General features: G+C 36.3%; 2 protein-coding genes across 4 annotated transcripts in view; one reads left to right on the plus strand and one right to left on the minus strand.

Annotated features, from left to right (window-relative positions):
• The window catches only part of myo5ab (myosin VAb), a 151,484-nt gene that overhangs the window by 110,509 nt on the left and 22,915 nt on the right, over positions 1-18,060 (minus strand). Inside the window, exons 37-40 of one of the 3 annotated variants that reach the window (XM_073868499.1) lie at positions 17,058-17,340; positions 16,521-16,695; positions 16,362-16,442; positions 15,868-16,283 (exon numbers count right to left, since the gene is read on the minus strand). The exons of the other annotated variants lie outside the window; for them this stretch is intronic. Of the exons in view, the coding sequence (XP_073724600.1) occupies positions 16,131-16,283; positions 16,362-16,442; positions 16,521-16,695; positions 17,058-17,340 (692 nt within the window). The 3' untranslated portion in view covers positions 15,868-16,130. Of the gene's footprint in view, positions 1-15,867; positions 16,284-16,361; positions 16,443-16,520; positions 16,696-17,057; positions 17,341-18,060 lie in introns of those variants that run through there. 3 annotated transcript variants of the gene reach the window in all.
• On the plus strand, positions 2,689-13,335 carry LOC129434484 (GTPase IMAP family member 9-like). Its single transcript, XM_073868507.1, has 3 exons — positions 2,689-3,502; positions 11,223-11,294; positions 12,129-13,335. The coding sequence occupies exons 1-3, from the start codon at positions 2,905-2,907 to the stop codon at positions 12,341-12,343; spliced, it is 885 nt and encodes a 294-aa protein (XP_073724608.1). The 5' UTR covers positions 2,689-2,904; the 3' UTR covers positions 12,344-13,335.

An 18,060-nucleotide genomic window follows, 5' to 3' on the forward strand; every position in this document is an offset into this window, starting at 1 on the left:
CGCGAAGTCAAGACCACGCCCTCGCTCTCGTAGAATGCGCATATCACACGATATCACAGCTGTCAGTCATGACGTGACACCCCCGTTTTTATAGCATTAAATAACTAACTAAAAACAAACTTATTTTAAAAACAAACACTTGAATTTACATTAGCATGATAAAAACTACAGTAAATGACAGAAACCAGCTTCGGAAAAAAGATAATTGAAGTGTAATTAATTTTTTTAGTTGGTCTCAAGTCCCATTGAATAACATGGGGAGGCGGGCTTTATGACCTATACTGGGACCGGTCACTGGGGGGCGATCGAGACGTTTTGGCTTTACTTTTCAGGGCTTGTGCGGCACGCTTGTGTTGACGCAGTCAAGGGTCCTCGTTCTCTCCGTATTTATAGCCAAAAGTGCCAGATTACTGGTCCTAGTGTGTCCACTGCTGTTCCTCGGGTAGTTTTTGGTGTATCCATCTTGGTGTATTTTACTTCGCTAAATTTCCAAACTCGCTATCAAAAACAAACTGCTGTGCATTAAGGTGAAAGGTTCACCGGGCGCTGCACCCATTGGCCAAAGAAGATCACATGTTTGGGTCTCATGATATTTTAGACTAAAATATATATTTTTAAATTATTATTGAATTCCCTTTTTTAACAACATGAAAAGACTATTCAAACATGACATTAAAATATAAATATAAAAAAAATTACAGGCATTTCTTGGCGGTGGTGGGCGGGTGCTATGGATATTATAAAGGGAGCTACAGCACCACCTAGCTCCTCCCTGGCGCCGCCACTGGTAATAAATAAACATTTTGCACTACCAGCCACTAGGGCTGTCACTTTTCGTTTCGAAAATTGATTGCACAATCGATCGGACCGACCAAAAAAGTTTCGAAAACGAAAATAGGCAATCGATTTTAACCAAATATGTACACTATTAATTTTAAAAGAATTAAACAGTTAAAAATATAGATGTAACAAAACTCACAAACAAGCAGAAAAAGAAAATAAAGAATTCCAAAAGTGCAGTAGGCGTTGCGAAATTTAGACAGAAAATACCCAGCAATTTTATGCACCTATAGTTTCACGCTTTCAATCGCTGCAATTTAGTGTTTTGCAAAGAAAATGGAGGACAACGTCAATAAACGAGACAACACAACACAAGACAGCGTTGAAATTGTGAGCTTACAGGAGATGATGAGTTATGACAAGGAGCCACCCTTGCGAGCTGACAGCGACCTGCTTTTGTGATGGAAGATTGGCAGTACGAAATACGCAGCTGGCAACGAAGTACCCGAGTTTCCCTGGGACATCAGTGCGGTCGGAGTGCGTCTTCTCAACAGATGGACATATAGTGAATGAAAAGCGCTCTGCTCTTGACACCTAAAATGTTGATCGACTTGTTTTCCTGACCAATAATTTGTAATGGTCCTAGTCTTTTTGCGCATTTCATTATGCCTGCCTAGTGCAGCTTAAGTGTCGGTTATGTTTAATAAAAAAATACACAGCATGTTCTCAACTTCAAGTAAGTCTATTTAAAGTTTCATTTTTGATTAGTTGTTTGAAATAGATCGAATCATTATTTAAAATAATTTTGAATTGCCTAAATCAAAAAAGCAGCCGGCGAACCCTGCAGTGATGTTTTTCATTTATGGCAGCAGTCCACTCTGCATATTTTTTTAGAGAATGTTGCACTACTGTTGCTGTTTTTTATTCTGCACGAAACTTAATGACAATGAATAAGAAATATTGCTGACTTGTGCGTTTCAGGCGCTCTCTTCACATTTGTCTGTTATTTGGCGTTGAAAATGGAAACGTCTTTTTTAGACATGGAAAATCGATTTTACAATCGATTCAATGAACACTTATATATTAAAAAGTTTTAAACTTTTATATATAAATTTTAAACAGGCCCATGATTTTCAGGGTTTAAATGTTAAAATAGAAAATGTCTTGTACAGGTTATAGACAATATAATAAATGTAATTATTTGAATTGTATAAACTGTCTTTTAAGTACAGAAACATGGTCCAAACTCAAGAATCCCTAAAATTGTCTGAAATGCGATCTAAAATTGTTGTAATGTTAAGTTGAAATGTTTAACAACAGTGAGATAAACTTTTACAGTAATTGTACTCTACACACTAATAAAGTAATTTTTTATTTTTCTATTTTTTGGATCACTGCCACAACAACACATGTCCGTGGTTCACCAACTCTTCATGTTTTTTCTGGTTTATGTTTTTAGTAATTAATCACAAAAGACTATGGGGTGGTTTCCCGGACCACGATTAGCTTAATCCAGAACTAGGCCTTAGTTTAATTAGGAAATATAACTAGTTTTAACAAACATGCCTCACTAAAAACATTACTTGTGTGCATTTTGAGGTAAAACAAAGGGCACTGATTTATTTTAAGATATGTAAGTGCAAGTTGTTTTCAGTTTGGACAGCTCTTAAAAGTTTTTTAAGTCTAGGACTAGTCTAATCCCTGTCTGGGAAACCTCCCCTATAAGTATAGAGTATAATGCCAGAAAACTTTACTTTAAATATTATAGTTATTAGATTTATAATAAATAAATGATTAGACACAGCTGTCATTATAATCTTATTTCAGGTACAATGGGATGTGTATTAATCTTAGAGAAATTCACTGAAACAAATTTGCTATGAAAAGGATAAATCACAATTATTGACCATTCGGCATCAAGAATTTCCATTAATTTGCCTTAATTTTCCATAATCCTTTTGTCTGTTCTATCAAATAAATAGTCAATTCTCTGTTAAATGTTGTTATTTTAAACCTGTTGTTTTTATATCTGTTGCTTTTCAGTACAGTATAATTTTGAATAAGTGTGTTTGTGTATTTGTTACAGGTGACACTCAGAAGCTCTCGGAGCTGAGGATTGTGTTAATGGGGAACAGAAGATCTGGTAAGAGTTCATCAGGAAACATCATCCTGAACAGAGAGGAGTTTGACTTGAAGACATCTGCTCAGTGTGTGAAGAGACAGAGAGAAGTAGCAGACAGACACATCACTGTGATTGAAGCTCCTGGATGGAGGATAAATAAACCTGTAGAGAAGAACACTGAGTTACTGAAAGAAGAGATTTTACTCAGTGTGTCTCTGTGTCCTCCAGGACCTCACATTGTTCTTCTGGTTATATGTGTGGACAGAACATTTAAAGATGTTGAGAGAAAAGCATTGCAGAGTTATGTTGATCTTCTGGGTAAGAGAGTCTGGAGTCACACTATAGTGCTCTTCACTCATGGAGACTTTCTAGGAGACACATCTATAGAGAAACACATTGAGAGTGAAGGTGAGGATCTCCAGTGGCTGGTGAAGAAATGTGGGAACAGATATCATCTTCTAAACAATAACAACAGAAGTGATGAGACTCAGATCAAAGATCTGCTGGAGAAGATAGAGGAGACAGTGACAGAAAACAACGGCTGCTGTTTTGAATCGGACAGAAAGAGAGCAGAAGGAGAGAGAGCAAGATCACAAATTAGTAAGTAAATACAGTCTATATTTAATGAAACATTCATTAACGAGATGTTTGTCATTTCACATTTGCTAACTGCTAATCACCAGTGGTTTTAAAGTCTAAGGGTTGATCCTTTGTTTGGGAACTTGGTGCTATGTCTCCCTTGGTTCAATTCATTTAGGCATATACAGTCTTGTTCAAATAATAGCAGTACAATGTGACTAACCAGAATAATCAAGGTTTGTTAGTATATTTTTTATTGCTACGTGGCAAACAAGTTACCAGTAGGTTCAGTAGATTCTCAGAAAACAAACAAGACCCAGCATTCATGATATGCACGCTCTTAAGGCTGTGCAATTGGGCAATTAGTTGAAAGGGGTGTGTTCAAAAAAATAGCAGTGTCTACCTTTGACTGTACAAATTCAAAACTATTTTGTACAACATTTTTTTTCTGGGATTTAGCAATCCTGTGAATCACTAAACTAATATTTAGTTGTATGACCACAGTTTTGTAAAACTGCTTGACATCTGTGTGGCATGGAGTCAACCAACTTGTGGCACCTCTCAGCTGTTATTCCACTCCATGATTCTTTAACAACATTCCACAATTCATTCACATTTCTTGGTTTTGCTTCAGAAACAGCATTTTTGATATCACCCCACAAGTTCTCAATTGGATTAAGGTCTGGAGATTGGGCTGGCCACTCCATAACATTAATTTTGTTGGTTTGGAACCAAGACTTTCCCCGTTTACTAGTGTGTTTTGGGTCATTGTCTTGTTGAAACAACCATTTCAAGGGCATGTCCTCTTCAGCATAGGGCAACATGACCTCTTCAAGTATTTTAACATATGCAAACTGATCCATGATCCCTGGTATGCGATAAATAGGCCCAACACCATAGTAGGAGAAACATGCCCATATCATGATGCTTGCACCTCCATGCTTCACTGTCTTCACTGTGTACTGTGGCTTGAATTCAGAGTTTGGGGGTCGTCTCAAAAACTGCCTGTGGCCCTTGGACCCAAAAAGAACAATTTTACTCTCATCAGTACACAAAATGTTCCTCCATTTCTCTTTAGGCCAGTTGATGTGTTCTTTGGCAAATTGTAACCTCTTCTGCACATGCCTTTTTTTTAACAGAGGGACTTTGCGGGGGATTCTTGAAAATAGATTAGCTTCACACAGATGTCCTCTAAGGCCATGTTTACATTAGAGCATTTGCATTTTAAAACGGCATTTTAAAATGAAAACGATCCTCGTTTATACTGGCATTTTAAAAAGAATCTTCATCCACACTATACACCACCATAAACGCATGAAACATGACCAATCATGTAACTGGGCATGCGCATAAAAGTGTAAAATAACTTATTACTCTAATAATAGCTTACCTTCGCGCGTTTACGCAGCCTAGGGGGTGTGCGATATTGACAAAATTCATACCTGGGTCCTTTGCTGGCAACTATAACAGACACTATTTTTGAACCTATAAAAATGTGTTTGGGAAAGTCTTATACTGTTCTATCTCCCCCCTACAACATAATAATATGATTAATAGGTTAATTTTGATTTTATAACTAAACAGAAAGGTCTTTATGATTTAAAAAGAAAGCATTCAAGTGAACAGTACTAAACAGTAGCGAACTTGAAGCAAAAATAAATTTCAGCAAATGCAAACTTCAATCAAACATAGTAAGAGGTGAAGTATTGCTTTAGCCTATCAGAAATGCTTATTGCATTAATTTTTAAAAGTGTGCGAGGTCCGTGCACGTCCTCCGCTAGCAACACAGAATAACGTTAGCTAAAAGTGCAAGCGCCTAAACGAGCATTATATATTAATGACGTTGGGTTTATTGTTTTTATTAATTTATATTCACAAAACTTATCAACAAAACATCGATTAAAATTAGGAGACAAATTATCTGAAACGAAATTCATTTTAAAGTAGCAAACAAAACTTACATTAAACTGGAAAATAATGTCTGACCCATTACAATTCTCCCTTCATATTGGCCTTTGCAACGCCTATATGGCGTTTAAAATTACAATCTGTCTTTAGTAAGCTAACTTTAAACAAAACATAAACACTTATACTGTTCTAGCTCCCCCCTACAACATATTAATATGATTAATAGGTTAATTTTGATTTTATAACTAAACAGAAAGGTCTTTATGATTTAAAAAGAAAGCATTCAAGTGAACAGTACTAAACAGTAGCAAACTTGAAGCAAAAATAAATTTCAGCAAATGCAAACTTCAATCAAACATACTGTAGTAAGAGGTAAAGTGTTGCTTTAGCCTACCCGAAATGCTTATTGCATTAATTTTTAAAAGTGTGCGAGGTCTGTGCACGTCCTCCGCTAGCAACACACAAATAGCTAAAAGCGCAAGCGCCTAAACAAGCATTATATTAATGACGTTGAGTTTATTGTTTTTATTAATTTATATTCACAAAACTTATCAACAAAACATCGATTAAAATTAAGAGACAATTTATCTGAAACGAAATTCATTTTAAAGTAGCAAACAAAACTTACATTAAACTGGAAAATAATGTCTGACCCATTACAATTCTCCCTTCATATTGGCCTTTGCAACGCCCTATATGGCGTTTAAAATTACAATCTATCTTTCGTAAGCTAACTAAATTTAAACAAAACATAAACACATTAAACCCAACAATACTCAAACATTAATATAAAACAGAAATTATCTATAAGGATGCATGTTAAAACAATCCGATATAGCGTTTATAATAGCTGGTTGGTAGATGTTTAGCCTACTATTTTTGGCAAAACCTCCGTTGCAAACCTCCATTTACCTGAATAAAAATATTTTTTTCTTTGAAAATGATGCGCTGTCACGTTAACATCAGCTTTTAGTTTACATAACTAGTTTACTCCGTCTACGTTCATTTACACTCAGAGCAACGTCTGAGTTCTCAAACTAAAACAGGGTCTTCAGCGTTTGCGAACGAATCCGTTTATGAGGGTCGAAAACGGTGATGTAGTGTAGATGAAAGGCGTAAAATAACGCGTTTTAAAGGATAAACGCATTAATGTAAACATAGCCTAACTGTCACAGTACTTACAGGTAACTCCAGACTGTCTTTGATCATCCTGGAGGTGATCATTGGCTGAGCCTTTGCCATTCTCGTTATTCTTCTATCCATTTTGATGGTTGTCTTCCGTTTTCTTCCACGTCGCTCTGGTTTTGCTCTCCATTTTAAGGCATTGGAGATCATTTTAGCTGAACAGCCTATCATTTTTTGCACCTCTTTATAGGTTTTTCCCTCTCCAATCAACTTTTTAATCAAAGTACGCTGTTCTTCTGAACAATGTCTTGAACGACCCAGTTTCCTCAGCTTTCAAATGCATGTTCAACAAGTGTTGGCTTCATCCTTAAATAGGGGCCACCTGATTCACACCTGTTTCTAAACAAAATTGATGACCTCAGTGATTGAATGCCACACTGCTATTTTTTTGAACACACCCCTTTCAACTAATTGCCCAATTGCACAGCCTTAAGAGCGTGCATATCATGAATGCTGGGTCTCATTTGTTTTCTGAGAATCTACTGAACCTACTGGTAACTTGTTTGCCACATAGCAATAAAAAAATATACTAAAAACCTTGATTATTCTGGTTAGTCACATTGTACTGCTATTATTTTGAACAATACTGTATAAACACAGCAATCGCGCTTAGATCCGCACCAAAACCACTGCTTCGGGACTCCCTGAATGAGGTCTTGACCTGAATGCAAATAAACTCTGGAGCGGTTCAGTATAAGTGTGAAAGCAATCCGATCCAACGGACCAATGATCAAGCTGTCTTATTGCTTTATTAACCATGAATATACCTGATAGTTCTTTGGTGAGGAATTCTGGTGAGAATGTCAATGTCATTGAAAACCAAAGCGCACCTGTTCCTAATAAAATGTCTTCTAATTGCTCTTCTCCACAATAGATACATGGTAAGAATGTTGTCCCACCTACGTTTTGATTCCTGCTCCCAATAATAAAGTAATTTAGCCACAGTTACCAAACAAGCTTCACAATAATCTCGCAGAACTGCTGTCTGTCAATCTTGATAGACAACTTTGAGCGGAAAATAAACAGATGCACTCTGACCAATTAAATGAGAGTTTATTTGCATGTGACATATATTAACAAATACCCTACATTTTTTAATAATGGACCTTTTTCTTATTTCCGTCTTCGCGAAGCAGAAGTCGTCAAATAGAGGGTATGCATTGACGTCACTTTTCCACATGACCACGCCGGAGCTCGCCCTGTTGAGTGGCAAACGTTCAACAAAATGGCTGGTTTTCATAGTGGCTGCGGCGCAAATGCCAGTAAAACGGACTATTATCAGCTTAAATTGAATTTAGTTGGACTTGATAGCAGAGGTGGACAACACTGTCACGACTGGAACACAGGGAAGGCGATGAAAAAACCCAAAAGCAGACTTAAATAAAGGATACTTTAATACACGTAAAAACCCAGAACCAAAACACCCACGAGGGGGTAAAACATTACAATAACAGACACAAGAACTACACTCACTAACGTTAACACTGAAAACACTAAACTACATAAACTAACACAGGAGACCAGAAACAGGAATAAACACTAGGAACTTTGAAGGGAACCGAGAACAATACCAACGCACGGAGGACAGGACAGATCGATATTAAATAGGGAATTCTAAACAACAAACACCTGAAGCTAATCAAACATAAGGGAGTGGGAAACAATTCACGAATCCTGAGAGAAACGTGGACCGCGGAAGGGCATGTCACACAACTCTCTCAGGGCAGACACGTATACTGTCACAACCTAATCTCTCAAACTCGGATAAGATAAGAAATGGAGAGACCAGGTCGTGACAAATACTTAGTTAGATTAGTTACATTTTCCAAACATCTGTGCTTTATTAGGGTGTTTGTCTTGAGGAAAATTTTACTTCACTACATTCTAAAGCATATAATCATACTGTGTATTCTTTATTATACAACAGTTCTTTCTGGTTCTCGAATCTGATTGGCTAAGAGCTATACGATATTGTACTGATAACGTCACTGTAACCGCTTCACCTTTCGTATTATTCCGCCACCTAGTGAATGGAGGTCCTAAGCAGGCTCATCTCTGAATGGAAAAACACAGACGCGCTGTGTGAATCACTCTCCGTGTGTGTGTCTCATTAGGTTACTTGCTCATAAATCAGTCTGTGAATCCCCAATCGGAAGTTATTATTCCGTCAAAGATCAGCGCTATTGGATGTTACGTTACAGTTAATGGGAGAAATGTCTTGTCACATCGTGTGGACGATTAACACTTGGAAAGAGGAATATAAACACTCGTTTTTTTCTGGAGCTATATCTTTTATCAGAACGCGAAAACACCGTGGAACTGCAGGTAAGCCCCGCAGCTTTTAAATGTGGACATTGATCATTTACTTTATCGTGACGTGACTATTAAAACATATTATGAGATATCGCCACTGGTATATTTATAAGCAGCATGCAAAAACATCTCTCTGACACTTATAAAAAAACGTTTTGTATAGTACTGACAAGAACAAAGTTTAATAATAATAATCGAGTGCTCGTATCGCGTTAAGAATAAATGAGAAAGCAATAGTAACGTTTCACAAGTATAGTTTTATTAACTTTTACCTCGCGCCAAAACAATAACAACACAAAAGACACTAAATATGAATAAAAAAAACAAGTACAAGTTTGATCCTGACACCAAAGACTGCTGATTTGATCTCATTTTGACGATCATAAACAAACAAGGCCACCATGAGAGCCAGGGAATCCCTTTCAGAGATGTAGCCCAGAGAGGGCGGTGGTCAGCGGGGCGAGTGAACACTGATGTCCGCTCATGCTTTTGGTTCTCATTTGTACCGAATCTCACTAAGCAAACGTTCAAACAGGCGCTATCTTTACTAATCGACTGCAGATTTAAATATAATACAGATACATTCTCGACTGAACTAATCTTAAAACTACACTTTGTGACCAAGAAACGGTAATATAAAGAAACGGCTTTTCCGTCCATTGAGTTGTTATGAACTTCAAAGCAGCCGAAAGTTTTACCTGTCATTCTGGCCGCCCTCAAATCCGTGGCGGAAGAAGTAGTTCTCAAACAAAGAGGCTTTTAAAATAACTCCGTTGTTGTTTTCTAGTTTTCGTTTTTCAAACGTGTGCCGTCGAACTGTTGTATAAAAGCAATATCGCTCTCGGAGTCGTGTGATATAGCTCTATATCATCACGGCTGTGATTAGGCCAGAGGCACGAGGCCGCAGGCCGAGTGCCGGATATAGAGCTATATCACACTCCTACTCGAGCGATATTGCTTAAATATTGCATATCAAAATGTATTTAATACCTATTACATTAAAATTGTGTACTTTTACTTGAGTTTTATTTTAATGTACTTAGATATTAAATGTAAAACAAAAACTTGTGTTTATGAAATGTAATGAGTAAAAAATTATGATAATATGCTTTGGAATGTATATTTTACACGGATAAAATACAAATACTTGAAAAATACTTTAGATTAGTAGAAAGTTAAACCTCTGCTTGACAGTGACCCTAGCAACTGGACCTTGCATTTACTTCTCCTTTCTGTGTTTTTGGCAGTCTGTTAAACGATCTGAATTCTTGTTAATCTGTTAGTAAAGTCTAACAACACAACAGCTTTTTCCCATTTATCAGGTTTATATTTATTATTTCCTTTATTTAGCCAGGAAAATCACATTGAGATATTTCTATCTCTTCTTCCAGTGAGACCTGGTCAAGACGACGGCACATTGAGTTTCATACAAAAAGAGTACAATTAGACAACAACACAATTTACAACAATCACATAATGAAAGATCTAAAACAAGAACGCAAATACAACAAATCAGTTAAAACAATTGCAAGTATCCATTAAAACCTTTTGTAAAAGACGTTTAAAAGTGCTTAGAGTTGGAAGTGCATTTAAATTAAGAGTATTTTGCAATTCATTCCAAGCCCGAGGAGCATAGGAAGAGAAAGCACATTTGCCGAATTCAGACAATACCCTTGGGACTTTTAAGCGAATATAAGAACCAGATCTAGTACCATGAATATTTGTATAACAATTAAGAAGATTTGATATATAAGAGGGTAATTTGCCTAAAAGAGCTTTTGCGATGAATAAGTACATATGTAATCGTCTCCTTTGATGTAAGGATGACCACGCTAGGGAAATGTATAAAATACAGTGATGCGTCCGTGGTTCTGCGCCAGAGACAAAGCGTAAAGCTGTGTGATACACAGAGTCTAGTTTTTTAAGTAGCGATGTAGTTGCGTGCATATAAAGAAGATCACCATAATCAATTATTGATAAAAAAGCACTCTCTACTATTTTCTTTCGAGCCTCAAAGGGGAAACAATTTTTTAAACGATAAAAGAAACCTAATTTTGGCCTGAGCTTCTTTAGCAACTTATCGATATGTACGTCAAATGCTAGTCTTTCGTCCAACCATATACCTAAATATTTATAGGAGCTTACTCTTTATTTAAAATATTTAAAACTCTTCTTACGGAAAAAACATTTATGATATGAATGATGCCTTTAATTTATGCTTTTTAAAATTCTCTTATGAATACTTTTAAGCAGGAAATAATTGTTTTTATATTTTCTAAATATGAAAATGTTCTACTTCTATCTTAAAATCTTGTTTTTTTATCATTTTTTCCAGTGGCTGAAGATGAGATGTCTGATACAGTCTCTGAGATGAGTTCTGCTTACGGTTCTCTCAGATCTCTATCAGGTGAGGGTAACACATCATTTTTGTTCACTCACTATATATACCACCAAATAAAATATTTTGAATAATGTTCACATTGATATACCATACAGAAAGAGTTTTGAAGGGCAGGTACTCAAGCGAAAAATTAGGGCATCAAGTTCATAAATGTTTATTTGAAAAAGTCACATACATACTTATTTATAATTTTTTTTATAAATACATCAGTTCATGTCAAATTCTTACATGTAATAAATATGTTCATTTAGAATAGTAAGATACTTTATAGTGCTGTTAACAATTAAATCAGTGTCATAAAATCTTTGTTTGCATATAAAAATAAATTTGATAAAGCACTTGTTTGATATTACTTAACTGTATTATGTTATAAATTAAAAGCAACAAGATTTACTGGCGCAAGTTTAAATGTTATAAAAATAGCTAATATTACATGTTAAGGCAACATATAAAAACATTGTGAGTTTTAGTCAGCACAATGATGTTGTAACACTGTGGTTACCTGAAGTCAGATCAGTGAGAAGTGGATGTTTTATGTGCATGTGTGTTAACTGTGGCGGCATATTGGTAGTTCAAAGTGACGTATTGGTACCTAAAAGGAACATATTTGTAGCTATATGGTACATATTAGGACGTTTCTAAAGGGTACTGCTCCAGTGACAGCTTTTGTACATATATTTTTGACAGTGTACATTTTAATAAAAGCTGCATTTCTAAAGTCTTTTGTGTTAAACGCCAGTCTTAATTAAAACTATATTATTAAGAAAACAGAAAATAAGTATTTGTTTCTAAAAGTTCTCAAACTATCTTACAGTCTTCTTTCTTGATCATTATTTTCAGTGAGAGGAGATGAGATGTCTGATACAGTCTCTGTGATGACTTCTGGTTTTGGTTCATCCATATCACTTGCTGCATCAACATGCTCTGAAGACAGATTTATCAGCTTTACTGATGGATCTTCACACTCCACTTCTGAGCCTGAGGAACATTTAGGAACCAAAAGAACAAAGAACCCAGCCAGGATCTTAACTTTAAGCGGCAAACAGAATAAATGAGAAGAGAAAAAAAGATACTGTAATGCTGTTATTCATAAAAGAAGTAACACATAAAATGAATTAAATAAATTGTCCCTGACTTAACATAAATTCTGTAATAAAGATTTAATCCATCCATGAAATTGAAACTAATCTACTTCCATCATGTTTCAGTTTAACTGATACAGAAAACTAACATCATTGAACCCCAATAGAGCAGGTAGCACATAAATATGTAACAGTTTAAACAGTGTATGTCCTGCCATTTAAACAGATGGGTGAAGTGCAGAGCAACCAAATTGAGTCTCAAGACAAGCTGGAATGTTAATAACCTTTATAGTTTTATAAACATATAAGAGTCTTAATGTCATATTGATATTTAATTTCTGGTCTCAGTTACCAAAGCATTACTTTATAAAGTTAATACAAATCAAACTTGAGACAAAACCTTTAGAGAAGCATTCGCTAAAAACTCCAGCACTACAGACAGCATAACTACAGTATGTACATATATAACTTAATAAATATACAGCAGAAGCAATTTAAGCTTTTTAAAAGTGTATTTTATATGAGACAACTGGTAATGAGAAGTGACACCGTGCTTGTAAACCAGTACAACAGTTAAGCATTATTTTGTGAGTGTTTTGTTTGTTTGTTTGAAACTAATATAATGTAACCATTAACTAATGTTTAATGTACTTGTGTTTTTAATGATGTTGCTGTTAAACAGTATTTAGACAGTGTTGTTTATGTTTGTAGATTTTTTTATTAATGCATTTCTGACATTTTAATGAATTTGTTGATCTATAGAATATAAATGTCACAACACTTATAAAAATATTAATGTTAATACAGCAAGTAAACTCATATTGTGATCTATATGCAATTGTCTATATTAAAGAGATTATTTAAAAAAAAACTCAAAGTAGGACCAGCAAAATCAATGTTTATTTATAAATTAAATCAATATATAGTGGTTAAAACTTGAGTGCTGTCTTTTTTACAAACCTTGAAAATAAATCAAATAATCTATTTATAATTAAATTATATCTGCTATAATTCTTTCATTTAACTCTATAGTTTGTTTTTCCAGGAGAATGCAGTTTAAAAAGTCACATGTCATGAAATGTATGTAGGATCTCAAGAATGAGTGTTTTTTGATGAAATAGTTTGATTTTAAAACCTTAGTTTCATACTTCTGTTTGAAGTACTTCTGGGATGTGTTTCTTAATCCACTGTTGAACACTATGGGGTGGTTTTCCAGACAGTGATTAGCTTAAGATAGGACTAGGCCTTAGCTTAAATATGAAATATAACTAGTTTTAACAAACATGTCTTACTAAAAACATTACTTGTCTGCATTTTGAGGCAAAACAAAGGGCACTGATGTATTTTAAGATATGTTAGTACAAGTTGTTTTCAGTTTAGACAGCTCTTACATTTATTTTAGTCTAGGACTAGTCTAATCCCTGTCTGGGAAACCACCCCTAAATGATAATTGTGTGTGTATAGATTTGGTTAATGCACATACTGCCCTGGGTGTGTTTGACTTTATGTGGCGCTGCGCAGACCGATCGGCGGCTGAATTAAAGCAGTGCTATGAAGGTATATTTGGTGCAAAACACCTGCACACCCATGACAGTGTAGTTGTCCTAAAGTGCAGCTACACAATTGCTATTTTACAAATCACAGATTAAGAAACTCAGTTCTTGTGGTGCCGTATAAAGTTGAACAAGCCTATTTGGTGCAAAAGCAAAAAAGTGTTTGAAACTCGTTGCAGCAGCTTCAAGCAGTTGTAGTTATATACTTGTTTGTGCTAGAAAAATATAGCCTGGCTCCGCCCTCCTAGGTTCTTCCGCTTAATTTTCATTTCACTTCAGAACAACGTCTGGAATTGCTGTGTAGAGTTTTGTTTTCTCCGCAGAAATCTGCAGGTCCAATCAGCGAACAGCGGGGAGTGGCTAAGAACGCAGACATTGAGGTTGTGCGCCAGACTGAGTGACATGCGTCACGACCAAACTTTAGCGATTGGTTATGGCAGATTCAGAGTGACTCTGGGCAGATCCAATAGTTTTAAACTTCACCAGAGGACCCTCCTTAATGGAAGTTACACTTTGCAATGGAGCATGCCCAGACTCTCTGTACAAATGAAATGAATGTACGAGAGTCTGGTTGCACCAGGCTAAGAAAAATACCCCCCCCACCCCAAAAAAAAAAAATATTTGTGAAAAACCAGTGTACACGCATGCAACTCCCATCGCATACTCTTTGCGAAGGGCAAAATTTGTGTATGACTTCACATATATTTTGATGCAGGCATTCAAGTAGGTTTTGCACCATATTTACTGCAGCAACTGTAGCAAAAAAACGTTAGCATACTGTATGAGTTTCTTAAAATAGAAATTGTGCAGCTGCACTGAATGATTTGTGAAGGTGTAACTGTTGTGTTGTATTTGAGGGAAAGAAAAAAAATTCTACAAGTTTGCAACTCTTTATCTGCGACTTCAAATTTCAGGGTTCCCACGGGTCCTTAAAGAGTAACTAAACCCTAAACCAACTTTTTTTAGTTAATGATCTGTAAGAATGATGCTTTATTAGTGCTGTTCATTGATTTTAGTAAGTTTTTTGACATTTGGATATAAAGTGTTTCAATACTATAATATATGGTGTAAAAACGTCTGAGTGCTGCCCTCTTCAGGTTGAACGGTGGCTACTGCAGTTGAATTTTCCTATTGGATGTTGGGTCCAAAAAGTAACTCGTGACGTAAGCAGGTTCAAGCTCACCACGCCCTTGTTACGATCTCACCACACACTTGGTACGAGCTTAGTTCATCCCCTCTATCTCCGTTGGGATCTGCCCACTTTTCTTGCATTTTTCAAATATTGCCAGTGGGTGGAGTCAGGCTCTGACCAGGGGTTTAGTTACGCTTTAAAATCCTTGAAAGTTTGTGAATCTGGGGGGAAATTCAAGGCCCTGGGTAGTTTTTGAAAATATACATACATAGACACATTGAAAGTGCTTAAATCTATTTTATGCAAGAAGTTTTCTGGAAAAAAATCCATATTATTCCCTGGGTAGTGTATGAGATAATATCATAAAAATCTAGACTTTTTAATCACACGTGCTAAACTGTTCACTTTAAATGCTTATATCTTCTGTATGCGAATGTTGATTCATACCAAAATGCTTTTTTCCATAGTTGTATAAACAAACCAAACATTTTGTTGAAATTTACTTCTTTCGCCCCATCACATCGTAAAATTATTTGTAACTGGTCTTGATTTGTGGAAAATACATTCACACAGTAAACCACAGATTACAACTTTTTAGAGTCCTTTGACTTTAATGTTCGGTTAAGTTGTCACTTAATTTTATTTAACAAATCCACACTGTATGAATATATGAAATATTTTATGGCAACTGGCTTCATATTTAAAAGTCAGTGGTTTCATAAACTCACCAATACATACAACACCACAAAACAGTACTAATACAGAGACTCAATTTCTATTAAATTAATACCAACATTTTATTTATATAAAGGCAGCATATACATTTTGGACATACAGTATATTGCGAAACAATGACAAAACATTTTAACCTTATAAACCATTTTGTCTCATAACTGTATGACAGACAGACACACAGACAGAGTGAAATGTGCCTTAAGTTCCTAAGTGAAATCCTTTGAAATGTTACAGTGTCCTGATGGTGTGGCTATGATATCCAAAGGCTTGAACATACCATTGATCTTTATAGCTGATGATTATTTCATGTAGGTTCGTGTAAGACACCACTGGCCTCTTTTTAAACCCGTGTGAGGAAGTTCAGATTGAGGCTGCTGGGTATCTGAATGGTCTCCAGAGCTACAGGTGAAGGGTTAAAGGGGAAAGTCACTGGAAAAACAATCTTGGGGTCCATCAGCAACTGAGAAGATTCCTTACGATCCTTTAATAAAGTCTGGAGAGGACAAATACATGAGTTTGTAATTCAAACCACATGAATGTTACAACATATACACAACAGTAAATAACGCACCTGTATGGACTTTATAAATGATATAGATACTCTCTCCTCAAACTCATTCACTGGTGTGTACAAGCTGAGGATTTTCACAATCTGTCCCAGAGAGAAGCAGACACTCATAAGTACTGAAAAACATTTGAGAGGTTGTACAGAAAGCATCTAGACACTCACCTGTTGTGTTGTGAGAGCTGTACACATGGTACAGATGGCCTCAGCATCATCTTGGCTTTTCTTTTTGATCTGCAGAAGTTGAGCGGCCTGGATGAGAGGCTCCAAACTCTCACGAGCTCCACTGCCCTGAAGGTCTTTATCCATAGCCCACTCCTCTAACTGACATACATTATACCTGTTAAAAGACAGAGAGAGAGCGAGAGAGAGAGAGAGAGAGAGAGAGATTTAAGCATACAAGATGAAAGCATAGTCACAAAATCACATATGGATCTAAAATCAAGCTACACAGAAATGTATATTAAATGTGTATACTGGGTCACTGTGGGCGGAGCCTTGCAGCATGACAAACACAAATGAAACATCAAGGAAAAAAAAAATCTAAAAAATGACTTTATATAAATAAAATGAACCCCAAATAACCCAAAATCCTCACGTATGACTCATGTCCATGAACTTTATTGACTTTATTTAAAAAGGAAAGTAGCGTGTCACACATAGTTTTGTTAAGTTGTGTTGTGTTATGTGTGTGTTTAGTACCTAATCTGAAGGCCTTTACTCCAGGAGCACATGTCCTTGCGCAGCAGCAGGTTATTCAGCGTGACGCAGCAGATGATGTAGAAAAGCTGTTTGATGACACGTCGGACGAGCTCGCCGTCATTGCCGTGCTGAAGCAGCGTGTAATAAAACACATCCAGCTGTTTTAAAACAGACTCCAGTGTGTGAGAAGTCTCTTCATGAACACTAGATGTGCGTTTTCTCATGCCGGTGGGCTTGACACCCATCACGCCCTGGATGGTCTCCTGCTCCAACATAGCTGCGGCTGAGATGAGGGCGATGAAAAACAAAAACAGTGGGAGAGAAAAATGTTGCACAAATGCATTATGATAAACCAGGAGGTGGAGCTAGAATTAAAAAAGAAAATTTAAACCGACACTGTGATTTATGTATAATTTCTGCAATATTAGCAAAAACAAAATTGGAGAATTTCCTAAATCCCATTTGCCATTGAGATAAATAATCCCACACCTACCTCATGCCATATTTCTTAAAGTTGTATTTGCATATTAAGTAGGGTTCTTTTCAGTTCCAAAAAAATGTACCTGACCCACAATTACCCGAATCACTTTCTACCCGGAACCAACGTGTTTAAATTCAAAATTCAAAAGAAAGACCCGACCTGAGACAAACCTGACCCAGTGGCAATTTTTTTCCCAAATGTAAACTGCACTGACGTGTTTACAATCTGGAGGCTCGCACCACCAGTCTGAGAAAGAAAGAAACCCGGTGGCCAGGAAACCTCTTGACCTATCACTAAGTCCCACCCCTCGAATGCAGATGAGCCAGTGGCAGTTGTGTATCAGTTCTACTGGGACCAGAACTCAGACAACTGCGGGTTTCAGCCCCATTAAAAGCATGGCAAAATCATAAGCTTACATCAATTGTGTTTATGGTGCCAAAATGGTAACACAATGTGCCTGGGGTAATCCCAGGTGTCTTGGGAGGATGGGCAGTAACATTTATTTTATTCCATTTTCTAAAC

This window comes from Misgurnus anguillicaudatus, chromosome 6 (genome assembly GCF_027580225.2).
Source record: "Misgurnus anguillicaudatus chromosome 6, ASM2758022v2, whole genome shotgun sequence".
In the NCBI taxonomy this organism is placed as follows: Eukaryota; Metazoa; Chordata; class Actinopteri; order Cypriniformes; family Cobitidae; genus Misgurnus; species Misgurnus anguillicaudatus.